This window comes from Danio aesculapii, chromosome 7 (assembly GCF_903798145.1).
Source record: "Danio aesculapii chromosome 7, fDanAes4.1, whole genome shotgun sequence".
Classification (NCBI taxonomy): Eukaryota; Metazoa; Chordata; class Actinopteri; order Cypriniformes; family Danionidae; genus Danio; species Danio aesculapii.
In genome coordinates, this window is record NC_079441.1 from 22,935,931 (window position 1) to 22,953,393 (window position 17,463).

Here is a 17,463-nt window from a genome sequence, read left to right on the forward strand (position 1 = left end):
GAAAAAGAACCTGCAACTATTTAAACTCTAATGCCTTTCTCTTCAGCCTTAAAAAAATGCAGCTCCTTTGTGTGACTGTGCTTGGCCACACACACACACACACATACACACACATGCTCGCTTCTCACAGTCACATGACATGAGCCAGATAAATAGGTCATGAGTGTTGTAGGACAAATGTCACACAACAGCACTGAAAACTTGAGACAATTTTTCAGAAATCCAATTGTATGAATTTTATTTCAATATTAATTTAATTCATTTTAATTTGGCAGATTTTAAAAGTACTGATATATTGACACTGCAGTATCTTTGTGGCCATCCCTAACATCTAGATTCCCAGGAGAAAATTCTAAACTTCTAAGAACTACAAACTAAGTGTTTGAGGGAGTTCAGAAACTGTTCTGATATAGACTTTATATATTCGTCATGCTCAAACAGTAGATTTACATACTTAAGTAAGCTAATATTTTTAAAAAGTATCATAGGACCTTCTTTAAGCAATAGTAAAGACTTTTAAAAAGCTGCTTCCCCTACAACAGTGTCCCAAGGCAATGCCTAAACAGTTAACATTAATGAATCACAGACCAGTCGACTAACAAGTAAAGTCATTTAGACACAAAGCAAAGCTTAAATTTTGACGGCACACACATTAAAAGAGACATCAAACAGCATTATTCTGATTCATTAATAACTTTATGGCAAAAACAGAAACAGTGACAGAAAAATGGACGTACCTTTTCGTAATAGACAATGCTGTATTCACGTTCACCACTTTTGACGCGGGGGAATTCAACCATAAGGTACATAAAATTAGAGCTACGCTTCTCACTCTGTAGAGATAAAAACAATAGTTTTACAAAACAGCTTAACCTGATTTTACAATTACTACAATTTCAATGAAATCATGTGGTGATACTCAAACCTAGAAGAGCCACTGACCTCGTTGATCATCTCAATCTCTCTGAAGGTCAAGCGATCCAGCCAGTCCACTTTAACCATGTGTCCCTGACGGTGAGCTTTTGTTAGCTGTGAGAGACAGAAGGAGGCAAAAAGCAAAGAAACAGAGTAAAAGGTAAAGAAAAATACATGTTTGCCGGCCCAGTAACACTAAGAGCTTGTGTGCACAATCCTTAAGCCAATCATATGACAACTGCGTGTCGGCCAGCAAGAGTCTCTCACACAGAACCGCGCATTAGAAAAGGACATTAAGGGGGAGCCAGTACAATGTAGCAGCACAGCAAAATGACTCAGCCCTTTCGACACAAACAGTTAGTAATAGTTAGTACAATACCACATCTCATCTTAAAGCCACCAAGGGTCTAAGAGGACTTTGTTTAACCAGGCATGAATGTGCTTTAGTGGCTAAACCTAACGTGCATAACAGCCTTTGATAAATTCAAAGAATGTTGCCAGTTTAAAACAAGATGAGCTTTTTCAGTGGCATCCACAACAAATCATTCTGATAATCGATTACTTTAATCTGCACATCACGGTTCACTAAAGTTAAACATGACAAATGTGAGCATAAAAACCTTTAAGTAGTAAAAAAATAATAATAAGGTAACTCTTTAGTTTAAGGACCAATGTTACCTAATAATAATGGCTTATTAACTGGCTAGCATTAAGACATTGTACTCATAAAATGCATATGTGACCATGGACCTCAAAACAATTTGGAATTGAGATTCATACATGCTCTTAGAGGTGAATAAAAAAAGCATTCAAATAAGGTGATGTATGGTTTGTTTTAGCTGAGATAAAACTATTTGAAGATCTGGAATCTGAGGGTTGAAAACAAATCCTAATGCTGAGAAAATCGCTTTTGCATTTTGTCCTTTTTTTAGTCCTCACTTCTGTCCAAAGCCTCCAAAGTGACAATTGAGGAAGCATTCAGCAATTTAACACACAACAATTGCTAATTATATAAAGGAACTGATGGAAATAAGAGAATTGAGTGCTAGAGTAAGGAGGGGGAGTGTTTTTTTTTTGCATAGAAAGACGAGTCTTTTTTTTGCATAGAAAGACGAGTGTTTCTACAGGTGGCTTGTCAAGCCCACTGGCCAGTGCACACTTCATAAATGCACAATGACTGCAGTTTATTTAAGAGATAAAAGAGGGTTTTCAACAGGCGGTTTGTCAAGCCCACTCACCTGTGTGAGAGAGAGAGAGAATTTTAAGTTTATTGCCATATCAGCTTCTACGGCTATTTTCTGGCAAAAAACTGATCAAGTTTACCACATTTTATAAATAACACTTTTCTATAATTATGAAAATATTCTAACAATTAAAAGTCATTAACAGCAATAAATAATGCACAAGGTAAAATATGTAAATTATAATAATAATAATGAAAAATATATAAGATAAAAATCTAAAAGTTTTTTAGGTTTACTTTTTATAAAAATTGTACAATTTTAGAAGGATTCATTTAAAAATATTTCATTTAAAGTCTCTCCAGATAATAATTGTTGTCTGATAACATTAAAAACAGGGCATTTCACAAGAATACGTTTAACAGTTTGGTTTCTTGGAACTTTTGGGGGTTCTTCTCGTTTAAGTAAATGTTCATGTGCGAGTCTTGCGTGCCCGATACAGCATCTTCTGTAAACAATCTCATCATGTCTAAAAAAATTGGATTTTGTTCCTATTTTAGGCTGGATTTCAAAAAGTTTCTTTTTTCAGCACTGATCCCTTTCTGCTTGCCATTTGTTAAAAAATGTAGCCTTTTATGAGTGGCTTTAAATCTGAAGGTGGGATTTTGCACTCCTTTATCTTTCCTGTTAGGGCTGTTTTGGCAACTTTGCTGGCTTGTTCATTTCCAAATAGTCCAGCATGTCCTGGGATTCAGCAGAAAACTATATTATGACATTTTCTCTGTAGTTTATTCGCTTTGATAAAAATGTCAATAATAATGGGATGCTCCAGTTTAAAATAATTCAATGTTTGTAGACAAGACTTTGAGTCAGAAAAAATAATAAAATTGTTCCTCTCACCGGTGTGAGGCACGTTTATCTATATGCTAAGTACCTTGCAATGCACATTACTAAGAAAAAATTTAAGTTTTGATATATTTACAGTAGTGATTTACAAAACATCTTCATGAAACATTATCTTTACATATTCCAACGATTTTTGTAATCTTTGTAATGTTTGAGTCAATCAATGAATTTTTGACTATGACCAACCATACAACAAGAGGTGGTTCCGGGTCACATATTCTACATGATCTTATTCTACATCCCTAATTTCACCTAATACATATACCCAACTACCTCCTTAATAACTATTAAGCAGTAAATTAAGTAATTCATTGAGGCAAAAGTCATAGTTAACAGTTTGTTAATAGCAAGTGTTGTGCCGGAAAAGAAAATTGTATAAATGCATTTTTAGTAAATTGCCTTTTTGATGTGATACTGTTTTTCAAAGCGGATGAATCTCTAGCTACATGAAGTTGATTTTTGTTGATGTTGCAAGTTTAACAATAGTTTAAATTTTTAATTTAAGGCAAAGCACTGATCTCGTATCTGATCTTCATTTTTAAGTCTTAAAATGATGTTTTGAATCCCCTGAACACTTGGTGTCATTTATTTATTTGTTTGTTAAAACTTGCTTTTGTCCAAAGAGACTTACAATTTACGAGGCATTCAGTGATTTAACAAGAAGAGGCAATACACACAAGAAATGCTAATTATACAATATAACTGTTGGAATTGAGTGCTAAAGTAAGGAGGGAAGAGTGTTTTTTAAGAGAGAAGAGTGTTTCTACAGGGCGTTTGTCAAGCCCACTCACCTGTGCACATGTCATAAATGCACAATGACATTTTTAAGAGATATGAAGTGATTGTAGGAGAGTGTCTGGTGCAAAAACTGGCGCAAGTGTCAGTGAAAGTATCAGCGAGATGAAAGAGTCTGTTTTCAACAGGTGGTTTGTCAAGTCCACTCACCCATGTGAGGCATTTTTAAAATTGTTTATATAGCAAGTAATTTGCAATGCACTACTAAGGGTGCTTTCACATTTGTGATTCGGTTTATTTGGTCTGGACCAAGGACAACAAATGATACATTGTAGCATTTTTCTGCCGTTTTGGGTCCTTTTCACATCACATCGATTGCTTTGGTCTGAACCAGTTGAAAAGAACCAAAAATGCAGTCATGTGACACAATCTACATCACTCATTGGCCAGATGTTAGTGAACGCATTTCCTAAACTGCTTTTCGATTGGTCCGAATTAACATGCAGGAAAATGCCAATGGAACTTCCACATGTAAACAAACCAGCAGACACAAAATGTCGCCTTTTTACTATGGAGGGACGACTGCGCTGGCTGACTGCATCCCTGGTCATAGTATACTATATAGTTTGTATACATCACTTTAGACCATTTATACATTTTAAGTAGGAAGCGCTGCTGCAGCTGGAAAGCAGTGTTTTAATGCATTGCAAAGGGCGAAGGCTCATCGCAAGTCACTTCAGTTGGAGGCGTTAATTAATTTAGCTAAACTGCGACATTAATTTAGCTAAACTGCCCAAACGAACCGCACCAAGAGGAAAAACAAACTTTAGTGTAATTCAACTAAATAAGGCAGGTGTGAAAGAACCTTAAGAAAAAATTCAGTTTTGATATTTTAACAGTAGTGATTTACAAAATATCTTCATGGAACATTATCTTTACATAATATTCCAATGATTTTTTAGATAAAATAAATCTATAATTTTGAGTCATTCAATGTTTTTTGACTATAGCCAACAATACAGGTTTTGTTGTCCCGGGTCACATATTCTACATGATTTTATTCAACATCCCTAATTTCACCTAATACAATGACCCAACTACCTACTTAATAACTATTAAGAAGCAAATAAGGTAATTTATTGAGGCAAAAGTCATAATAAACAGTTTGTTAATAGCAAGTGTTGAGCCTAAAAATTAAGTGTGACCAAAAATAAATAGTATAAAATGCATTTTTACTAAATTGCCTTTTTGAAGTGACACTGTTTTTCTAAGTGGATGAATCTCTAGCTACATGAAGTGGATTTTTGTTGATGTTGCAAATTTAACATTAGGTGAAAGATTTACTTGAAGGCAAAGCACTGATATTGTATCTGATCTTCATTTCTCTGTCATCTAACAATGTTTTGAATCCCCTGAACATTTTGGTTGTGCTTTTAACAGCTACATATTATTAGAAACCTTTTAATCAAATAAATAATACATAAATACAATATTAAAACTTGGTAGCGTCCAAACTGCAGTCCTTCAACATCCAAAACACACAGAAAACAATATACTCATCATATTTGTGTAAATGTGGGACAATTTATACAAGCTAAAAATAATATCCTGTCCTACATCTTGCCCACATATACTGTATGAGCCAAGCACACACTCATACACACACAGACACACACATACATTCAGCATTCCTGTCTTGTTTTCTCTCATACTCACGTCACTAAGTATCTCCAGGTCTGGGCCCTGGAACAGAGGGCAGTTAAAAACATATCCTTTTACAAAACACACACGCACACACACTCCCTCGCAACATCAAACACTCTTTACTCTCTTTCCACAAACTTTATAATCTATAAACACAATCAGCATATCCATCTATCCCACCCTGCCACCCACTTCTAACTGAACATATCCCTCATGCGCAGTAACTGTCCACAGGCATATTTCTCCTGTTAGTAGATCCACCACTCCCCCGTCCCTCGACTGACCTTGGCCAGGCGGCCCATCTGGTCCTCTGCCAGAGAGCTGCTAGTCCGTCCTGGTGTACTGGTGGGCTCAGAGCCATCGCCCTCCACACCCGGCCACACCTTCAGATCATGCATGCCCTGCCGGAACATTCTAGTGGACAGAGGAGAGAATGAGAGACTGATAAACCAGAAAAACAGACGTATAAGTTTGTCAAACCCTCTGATCATAGTCTGTTGACTACAGTATGAATAACCACTCACAAACAAATATTTATTCACCTGAATTTTCATTATCACATATTCTGAAAATACTGGAACCCTAAAATCTGGAACACAATGATGTTAGCAAGGAATATCTGTGACAGGACACAGCTGAGATGGAGTCAGCTGACTGAAGAATTTAGGGAACTCTGCATGGCGTCCTCGAGCATAATACCATGTGTAACTTCTCTAAAATATGGCAGGAAAGCCTTGGCAGAGCTAGAAACAGGGCTGCTTATTTTAATTTTGCACAAAATGATCAGACTTGTGTCTATTTTTCCGCCAAAAACTCTCTATAAGAAAGTTTTCGAACATTAATGTTTTGCTTTTCATCTTTACAAATGTATTTACTGGTTCAAAGTATGGTGTCAGTTTTGTTATACAGGTTTAAACCTTTGTAAAATAAGACATTCACTAAAGCTGAATTTATTTAAAATATAGCACAATGACATATCACATTACGTTTTATTACAAATTAAACAAACAGTTTTTACATTAATACATTTCAAACTGCGGTTTATTTTTGTAGTTGAGTTTTCAGTAGCCATTAGTTTTTCTCATCATGCAAATTTAGCACTTAAGAAATATTGCACATTATTATTACTATTAATTTTGCAGACAGTTATGCTCTTTAGTATTTGTGGAATCTGTAATGTGATTGTTTATTAATTTATTTATTTGAATCAGAATCAGAAAGAGCTTTATTGCCAGGTATGTTCACACATATGAGGAATTTGTTTTCGTGACAGAGCTTCTACAGTGCAACAGAATTACAGAGACGGGATTAAAAAACAGATAATAAATATATTTTAAAAATAGAAGAAAACAGAGAATGCAAATATACAAACTGACAAGTGTCTGTACAGGTATATTACTATATACAATGTTATATGTGCAGCTGTTATGTGCAAATTGGCATGAGTATGTGCAATTTCAGTGAGTATATTTTGTAACATTATAAATGTCTTTACTATTAATCAGTTAAACACAGCTTTGCTAAATAAAAGCTGAATATAAATTTGTAAAATAATAATAATAATTGTAATAATCATTTTACCACAATTTTTTTTGTCTTCATAAAAAAATATTTAAAACCAATCATGAAACATGACAGATTTTTTAAATCAAAAATACAATTAATTTAAACTTTAGCTGCTTCACGATGGTTAATAAGGTACACATCTTTATTAATGATAAACAAACATTGTAAATTCTTACCCATATTTTCCAAACAAGGTGACTGTAGTGCCCCCAACAGGTGTGGCGCGACCAGGTCCATACACATCCCACACAGTCAAAGTCACCTGGGCACTCTGAGGCAGGTCAGGATACTTCACGGGCAGCCGGAGCCACTCATTCCAGCTGAACAAGTAGAGACAGAATAGTGTATATTATATCATATTTCTCATTTATTTCTCAAATATCTATTAAATATTTACCCAAGCCTCTCATTGTTAGATAATAATAGACTATAAAAATATACTAAATATACTATAATTTTCAGCATTTTTGCAATTTTCTTATAGCCACTTCCCATTTTGTGAAGCTCAGCAATCTTTTGCTGCAAAAATCAGCAGCTATGTTTTTGGTTATTCCATTGAAATGAATTACAGGACAAACAGGAGATCATAGTTCAACTATTTCTTTTTCCTAGTCACAGAGATTTACTACAAAAAAGATAAAACATCAATGGTAATGTACTTAAAAATGTTTGGCTCATTTGAATTGTACCTGTATAATTCACACACATATATATATATACATATATATATATACACATATAACATATATATATACCCTTATGAATTCAAATGAGCCAAACATTTTTTAAAAGAATCTTTATTGTTTAATCTTGTGATCTTTTGCTTCAAGCATTAACAAAATAATCTTCTCTCATTGAGAACAAATATATATATATATAAAAACATATATATATATTTTTTTTTTTTCTCAATGAGAGCAGATTATTTTGTTAATGCTTGAAGCAAAAGATCACAAGATTAAACAATAAAGATTCTTTTTAAAAGCCTTCTTTGCTCATATTTACAAGGGTGCCAATATTAGTTTCAGGCAATTTACATATCTGAAAGAGGCATCTCTGACACTTGGTTAGGTTTCATGCTTGGGCTCATCACTGGGTGGCACGTGCATAAATACATAGATGAACCACAGATAAATGTGAAACCACAGATAAATGTGTAAATTAAACTCACTTCCAGCGAGTGCTGAAGGCCTTATAAGAGGTTCGTACAGGCAGGGCGAGTGGTTTTCCCTCAGCAAACACCTGACAAGTGACGTACAGGTCAGAGCAGCTCTCCTGATAGAGTCCTGAGAATCGCAGCATGGGGTCTTCAAGCAGAGCTTTGTAGCTCTTCTGCTCTCGCTTGCCCTCCAGACTACCTCTGCAAAAGCAAACACAAAGAAAATACAGTCAAGAGTTTTGCTTCGTAAGTTTAAAAGCAATATGCACAGTTGTCTCATGGTAAACGATTGGGCTAAATAATTTGAGCAATGAAATTTCAGCAATTTTCACCATAAAATTGCTTTTTTAAAATTGGTTTTATTTAATCAAGGAGATTTATGAAACATGGAAAAACTAGGCTATGGATAGACAACATTTTGATAATTATTACACTTAATAAGTTTGCATATTTCAATGAATATTTCAAGTTATTTAAGCATTAGTTTTATTTTAATAGCAACAGATCTTTAATTTAAAACAGATATCTTTTTTGCAAAGTGTGTGGAGAAATCTAAGTACTCTGAAAAGAAACTTTAATTAACTTTTGAGTTTCACAGTGGAAAAACAATGTTAACATTGAACCATACACAGATACAGGCAAAGGGTGTCTTTTAGATTAAAACTTTTTGGACAGACGTACTGAACAAGGACTAACCTTTCTAGTGCACTTGTGCCACACCATACATGAAGAAAAAAAATTGTAAATTATAACAACATTTAATTTTACATTATTATAATAATAATAACTTTGTGTTTTTTCACCATCCTACAACAAAATGCATTTTATTGTATATATTCTAGTTCTTTTCTAACTCTCTGTTAACAAATGCTACAGCATAAAGTGGCATTAACTATCATAAACTAAAAAAATGTGAAAAGCACTGTTGTATGGTTAAATTTTTACTATGGTAAATTGTTGTGTACCGTATCGTTGAAATAGTTTTTAAAACTTAGCACAGTATTTAATTTGTTTATATTAGTATAGTTGTTGTATTTCCACAGTCCCTATAAAAATTATCACAACAAATTTCAGTATTTTAACAGTAGTTTCAAACACTACTGTTACACTTCCACAGTTTTTGTGGTTCAACAACACTACAGTATTTAATACTATAAAAATACTACAGTATTTTGTTCAGGTTTTTAATCAAGCTATCGAATGTGGTTTGTGTGTACTAGTGAAGAAACAAGTGTACTTCAGGCTTAATTTTGAAGATCGAAATGTCAAATTATTCGGTTATTCCAAGTCCTGCAAGTGGTAACAGCCCTTCATGCAGTTTGGCTTTTACAGTCACTGTCCCATGAGGAGTTCTTGCACAAGTTTGCTTACTGTCATCCCGGGATTCCTCTGTCCTTCAACTCAATCCAGCGCAAACAGAGAAATTAAACTAATTCCATGATGCAGCAGGACAAACCATTTATGATCTTCATTTATGATCCACACGCGGACAGAGACTCGTTAAGGTCGAGGGCAAAAGGAGAATGATGTCAATAGGCAGATGACAGTCCTAAAACACAAAAGCTCTCGCTGGACTCATGTTAGCACTTCATTCTTCTGACTCACCGTGTTGCTATGCTCGCTTTGGTAAACATCGCAAAAACAACGACATGATAGCACAGACGGAGGATTCCCCGTATACAATTAGAAACACTACACTGTAACAAAACGCTGGGTACCACAGAATCGATTTGTGTCGGGACAACATGAAGGAATTAAGGGACATTCTAAAACACTTACCATCAAAAAAGCTTAACATGGCTTAATGTACCTAAACATCAACCAGAGAAACCCAAATTTATGTCAAACTTGACTTGAATTAATCCTAGCTACTGTAATAATAACGAGTCCCAGTTCCATAGATAAAGTGAAAACATCACGTTAAGCGTTTTCTCCCCCATTAAAGACTATTATAAGCAAAAACTTAACGTGGCTTAATGTACCTTAACAACAAGCCAAATTTCTATTAAATTTGACTTGTAAATAACACAAACTACAATCAAAAGAATGAGCCCAGTTTCCACAGATAAAGTGAACAATATCGTGTTAAGCGTTTTCTCCTCATGCTGTTGTGAGGATGTCAATGACATGCAGAAGCACATTCTTTTGACAGCAAGGGTTAATCTATCATAAATAAAATTTGATTTTATGGACAGCCTTTTTAAAGTTTCCCTTGATTGTTGTTATGTTAAGCCTTTCCTTATTATGGACTTCAATAGGGGAGAAAACGCTTAACGTGATATTGTTCACTTCATCTATGGAATTAGGGCCTTTTCTTTTAACATTAGTTAGTGCTAATCACAAGTAAAGTTTGACATAAATTTGGGTTTCCCTGGTCAGTGTTAAGGTACATTAAGTTGTTTTCTTATAATGGACTTCTATGGTGAGAATGCTTAAAGCAGGGGTGTCCAAACTCTGTCCTGGAGGCCAATGACCTGCATATTTTAGTTTCAACCCCAATTAAACACACCTAAACTGGCTAATCAAGCCCTTTTTAGGTAAACTAGAAACTTCCAGGGAGGAGTGTTGAAGGAAGTTGGAGCTAAACTATGCCGGACACTGGCCCTCCAGGACCGAGTTTGGACACCCCTGGCTCAAAGGCTGTTTCTCAATTCCAAGAACGCAGAGAACAGACTTGCATTCTTGTGAAGACCGGTCTTGACAGGCGTCCTCGGAAGAACAAACTCGGGAGACCGCAAGGACAGAGAACGCGTCCTGTAAGAAATGAGATACTGCGTTCCTCCTGATGGTCACAAGACCCTCACGCATCTTAAACCAAAAATTATTTAAACATTACAACATCTATACAACGATTTATTGTTTCCCCTATTTCACAATATTTACTATGCATAAAGACTTTACAAATACATATTGCACATCACAAATAGATTTTATTTGAATTTTGACAAATAACCCCCCTTATGTGTTTATGCCTTTATTAAGATGTTCATGTAAATGTTTATTTTCACCGTCTCATTCAGGGAAACTCCTGAGATAAATAAGTTATATCTCTGAACTTTAATAGTAAATCTATATAAAATGCTGCACTTCCCACCTCCACTCGCAATGACTTCTGGGACTTTTAGAGTGAGTTCGGTGCTCAAGTCTGCATCAGTGTGTCCTTGATATCAAAAACACATCTGGGAACTTTCATGCATCCTCCGTTCTTACGATCTAAAGTTTTGGAACTGAACATTGGCGATTGACGATGACGTTACACGAGAACACGAGGAAGCAAAACCGCTGAAGAAGGCATAGTGAGAAACAGCCAAGGTCAAGGGTCTCAAACTGGATTCCTGGAGGGCCGCAACTCTGCACAGTTTTGCTCCAACCCTAATCAAACACAGCTGATCCAACTAACGAAGGTATTCAACTCACACCTGCTTAATAGTCTCTAGTAGTCTTGGAGGTGGTTGGAGCTAAACTATGAAGAGCTGCGGCGCTCCAGGAACTGAGTTTGAGACTACTGCTTAAAGTGATATTATTTACTTGATACACTAAAACAAAAGCTTGTTCTTTTAACAGCAGAAAGTGTTTATTATGAGTATATTTTATAGAAATTGGATTATGTCCGGATGTTTTTAAGCTAAACCACATTAAGCTGTTATAATGGACTTAATTGGGGTTAAAACACTTAACATGACATTATTCGCTTCATCTACAGCATCAGGGCTTGATCTCTTGATAGTAGTTAGTGTTAATCACAAGTAAAATTATATAGATTTTTGGTGTGCCCCACTTTTTGAGGCAAGTTAAGCCATGTTAGAGCAATTGCAGCGTTATGGATGTGACATTTGCAGTAAAATCTCAAAACATTACTTCACAGAGAAAGTATATGTTAACATTATATTGAAACATCTGTTTATATTTTCAAAAACTTCTAAGCACAGAGCTATGAGATTAGAAAAATATCAATCTGTAAATGTTTTTTATATTTTAAATGAGGAAAATAAACATGCGTTATGGATGTGACAAAAAAAGTTAGCTATTTTATTCAACATACTTTGTAGAAGTTCTGTGAATTAAGCTACACAGCTCAAAAGAAATTCCAATCAAAAGGATGAGTTGGCTCACTATAGAAAAAAACATATCTGATTTTATTTTATTTGACATTTTTTGCATTTGTGAGGAAAAGGCTCCGTTATGGATGTGACAAATGTGAAATTGCCACTTGTGTCATTCTGGTAATTCAAATATAATAGTTTGAAAACATTACCGGAGACATTTTTGAGTATTTTTAAAGTACTGTAAAATACCTGCTTACACAAAAAACGCAGAAAAGGTTTTGATATTTTGGCGAAAACTTTTTCATGGCAAGGTTGACATTTGCATGGAATTTCTTGTTAAGCTTTTTCCTTTTCTAATGGACTTCAATAGGGAGAAACACATAACGTGATCATTTTCACTCACTAAAATTAGAGCTCATTCTTTTGATAGTAGTTAGTGTTTTATCACAAGTAACATTTTATAGAAATTTGGTTTCCCCCACTTGTTGTTAAGATACATTAAGGCACGGTTAACTTTTTCCTTATAATAGACTTTAATGAGGGAGAAAAAGCTTAAAGCAATGTTTTCACTTTATCTATGGAATTGGAACTCGTTTTTTTTTTTTTTTTACAGTAGTTAGTGTAACAAGTAAAGTTTGAAATTTGAGTTTCTCTGGTTGATATTTAGGTACAATAAGCCACGTCAAGATTTTTTCATGTTAAGCGTTTTAGAATGTCCCGGAAAGAAGCTAACTTAGTAGTTTTTATGAATTTAAGTAGATTGAACATAAAACAAATAAGTTGTCCCAAAAACCCCTCAAGAGATGTGTTGTTTCAGCTCATTTGAAATAAGTAGTTTAAACAAACAACAAACGCCATTTTTAAGTGTACATTATGTACTCTCTCTGCCATGAATTTTTGGAGATTTTATCTGCCGAAGTGAACAGTAGAAACGCAAAACATGTATTTTTCCCATAATAAACGATGAGATATTTACTCGATCGTCTCTGCTGACAGTCTGACAGTTCTGCAATCAAACAATGACTAAGGTCCAGAAAGATACTTACATTTTCAGTTGGACGTTTATGTCCAAATCGCAACTGTACACATAGTTAAACTTGTCAGTGTCCATCTTCAATGATTGGCGAAGTGTTATGAAACCGTAGTGAATAGAAAGAAAGTCATATGAAAAGAAAATTGCAAATTTGTCCGGCGGTGGGAGATGAACAGCAGGGCCTACAGCAAAGACCCTGCACTGATCTACTAGAGCTTTTGCTTTTTGCAACAGTTTATAATCTGATGCAACTTCACTTGACTACTGATAACCAATATGGCCGTACAAAAAAACTTGCTGTCTTAATTTAAGACAATAATAAAGTCAGTTACATCTGACAGCGCATCATCGCGTCCGCTTTTGGAAACGAAAACATTGTAGCCAGGCATAAACAATCGATGTTAAATCCGTTCGATCGCTGCAGCGGATTGTACGGGCTGGGACGATCAGAAACGGCTTCTTTGGTCTGTTGAATCTCAGCGGCTTCCTGTTTGGTTAAATAACGGAAAGTGAAAGCGGACACATTTCACAAAGCGTTTAAAAGTCCTGTGAAATGTGAATTGCATATTCGTTGTACTGTGAGTACTATTTGCATTGTTTATTATGAGAGTAGACTGACAATGGCAATATTTCCTACTAGTTTCATCTGTTCAGATATGTTAAAATAATTTAAATCCCAATAGTGAGACTTCATTCATTCTGTCATGTGATTTTGTAGATGCTGTTTGAAATGTATTAAATACACGTGTGCAAGTGTGCGCGCGCACACACACACACACACACACACACACACACACACACACACACACACACACACACACACACACACACACACACACACACAAACAGATACAAAACAAAATACGCAAACAACTTATTCACTTTGTGTGTGTGTGTATATATATATATATATATATATATATATATATATATATATATATATATATATATATATATATATATATATGGTAAAATAATGATGATAATGCACATTACATGTGGCATTTTACATATAACATATATTGATGGCTAATCCAGATAACATATAATAACTCCGAAGTGATCTAATTTTTCCAGAATATATATTTATTTGTCTTCATCAGCTTTTCTACTCAGCAGATGGACAAGTCATTTTTGCAGACCCATATCTGTCTTTTGGGTGCATTAACTAAATGTTCACCCAATATTTCCTCTAACCCAATCAACATTTTATTAGTGTGTTTCGTCACCTTGGAATTATAAGGTTTTATCTGCTTTCTAAATGATTTTGAGATATTGAGCTTCAAAGTTTTTGCATTCAATATAACAAACAGTGCGTGTGTGTGTGTAACATTTGTTTTTTTTTTAAATAAAAAGTCTTAAAATGTAAACAACTTATAAAAAAACATCCCATAATGTAAATAAGTCATTTAATAAGAATTTGTCAATAACTCAATTTTGACAAAAATATCAGATAGACCCTTATAATTCCAAGATGACAGTTGGTACATATAGGCAACAAAATAAAAACTTGCACTTCCTAAAAACATTATCTCTCTACACACAAGGTGTGTTTTTTGTCATCAAGTGTAAGGGCAGAAAAGAAACAAGCCAGTAAAATGATGAAATGAAAGCACACAATATTTCACATTTAATTTACATCTGCTGTCAGCCTGGCAACTGATCACTTACATCTAAATCTTAGTGTAACCCTGGGTCCCCCCTGGACATTAGTGTGTGGTTATATAATACATGGTGATGAGTCAGACTGCACAACAGAACAGGACCGCAGCCCATTACACACTCCGCTCGGGTCTCAGGAGCTGTTAAAAAGGATAAGGCTCATTGCCACCCCTCATGTGTTCCGAACACTCACAGAGGGGGGCTTTGCCACATTCCTTTGGGTTGAAGCCAATGGGCAGCTGCACTCTTGGGTAATGAAGGTTTCCACTGGCTAGCTCTTAGCAGGCATTATATTATATCCAGAATTATATCCAGTTAATAATTGCACATGTGATGGATTAAGTAGTAGCTGATCTGATTGATCTGAGTTGGTTCTTAGCTTATTTTCTTAAATAAAATTATTCAAAAGACTTGCTACCATGACTTAAATATATCCAGGCTTTGCATGACAATTCCCCCGTTACACAGTGAAGCTGAAAACATTAAAATAATGAACTGTTCATTCTTGATTTAAACTCCTAGGAAACCCACTACAGCCTCTCTAATTCTGATCACTGGTTATATCTTATTTTGTAAAACTAGCCTATTTTGTTCTACTAGCAACAATGAATGTTACATTACTTCTAGTATTTATAAATGGTATCATTTTGATATCCACTGCATTTTATGGTGACCACTGAACCTGTCTAATGCGCTGTTAGTGTAGAGCATGTTCCTGGATCAACACTCTAATCATCCAATCAAATTTAAGGGATTATTTACATTTATGTTTAGTTTAGGCTTACAGTTTGGGTTATGTGCATTGCTATCTCAATAATTTACAGTTAGGGTTAGGGATTACATTTTTTAAGATGCACATTTTAGAAGACATTTTTGATTTTTAGATGATAATCCAAGATCACATTCTACTTGGCAAAATCGCATCCATCCTAATGGGCTGTTGGTCATCCACTTGCTGCCAGAACAGTGTTTCCCTGGCAAGGCACTGACTCTCCAGCATAAACCCACAGATGCTCGATTGGATTTGGAGGCCTGGGCAACACTTTCAAATCTTCCTGTAGTTCCTCATGCAAACATCCCAATGCAGTGTGCTTTATCAAAGCCACTGGAGTACACCACTATTATCAAGGGGTGTACGTGCACCTGGTCTGCAACAGTGTTTTGGTTGGTGTCAGTCAAGCAGAACATCGCAGAGAGCATAGCACAAGCTCTATCGGTTACACAGAGCATCCCAATGCCATCACTTCCTAAGGTAAACAGCACACACATACATGTCTTCATAATGTGAAAAAAGAGGAAGCATCATATGAGGAATTATATTTTTTCCCACTGTAGGTGCTTTTGACAGCTGGACGGGGTCTTTAAAGACACTCTGATTGATTGACCATTTAATAACGTCTTAATATGTGGCCCTATTAGAAGATGATCGACAAAAGGTCACATTTTATTTTAATGTACAATTCTCACTAAAACAAACTATTAACTAAGACAGTTAGCTTAATAAAGTACTAATTTGCTGCTTATTAATAGTTAGGTAGGCTATAGTTGTCCTGCGTTAGGTATTAGGTAGGGTTAGAGAAGTAGAATAAGATCATACTTACTTGAACTAATAAACAGACAATATCTTAATAATAGGCAGGTAATCAGCCAGTAGTTAATAGTGGGCATGTGTACTTAAACTAAAGCGTTATCCAACTAAAGATTTTAACATTCTGTCATTGAGACTGAAACTAGCAATTGGAAGAGGAAAGGTCTCCCAAAGGTGATTATAAGTCCCCAAAACTGAGATGTACTTAATGTCCGAGTTCTGTGATTGAATCCAACATGACTTAACTTAGTAAGAAGAAAACAAAACAGTGACAGTGTTGGCCAATCAAACTTCCAAATAATCTTATTTTCCAAGAATTGCATTGGTGCCTGCATGAGGATTAAGTTAGGAAACAGGTTACCAAAAGTTTACCATTAAATCAGGAAACATGAAGCCAAAAAAACCTATTCATAACAACCCTTTTAGTTACTTCATCCATCTAACAACAATAACCTAAGATTAACTGACAAGCCAAAAAAACAAGAACTGGTGCCCAATGGCCGTTTGGCTAATTTTCAACTCTTATTTGCTACAAATCATGTCCTATGAGTTGCCAATGTTTAAATACGACACCAACTTTCAACCAGAGGGGAACATGGTCAGAAATCACGGCCAGAGCAGAGGAGAGGCCGTGAGTCATTTTGTCCAAAGTAGCAGTAGTGCAACACGCAGTACACAGGGAGGAGCTTTCAACACCTTTCAGACTACTGTGGGGTGACACAGGCGTGAATGCTACAAACAGACTTTGTGGTACCCCTGGGCCTCCTTGGAAAACGCCTGTTTCTTCTATCGCACATTTTTCCATCTTGATAGCAGAGATGAGGAGGGATGAGCTAATGCGCGAATGAGTATGTAATGTTTGGTTCTGGCTCAAAGAGCGTTACCTTCTCGGCATCCGCTCAAAGCTTTGTCCCTCGCGTTTGACACATACCCAGGCTCCTTCCTCAACAACAACAAAACACACTTCA

General features: G+C 35.4%; 1 protein-coding gene across 2 annotated transcripts in view; it reads right to left on the minus strand.

Annotated features, from left to right (window-relative positions):
• Positions 1–13,627, minus strand: part of pik3c3 (phosphatidylinositol 3-kinase, catalytic subunit type 3) — a 31,146-nt gene extending 17,519 nt beyond the window's left edge. Inside the window, exons 1-7 of one of the 2 annotated variants that reach the window (XM_056461318.1) lie at positions 13,259–13,627; positions 8,179–8,367; positions 7,184–7,327; positions 5,726–5,855; positions 5,454–5,480; positions 943–1,029; positions 738–833 (exon numbers count right to left, since the gene is read on the minus strand). In XM_056461318.1, coding sequence (XP_056317293.1) covers positions 738–833; positions 943–1,029; positions 5,454–5,480; positions 5,726–5,855; positions 7,184–7,327; positions 8,179–8,367; positions 13,259–13,323 — 738 coding nt within the window. In that variant the 5' untranslated portion in view covers positions 13,324–13,627. The remainder of the gene's footprint in view (positions 1–737; positions 834–942; positions 1,030–5,453; positions 5,481–5,725; positions 5,856–7,183; positions 7,328–8,178; positions 8,368–13,258) is intronic. The other variant, XM_056461319.1, reaches the window with a different exon arrangement.
• Positions 13,628–17,463: the final 3,836 nt, after the last annotated feature.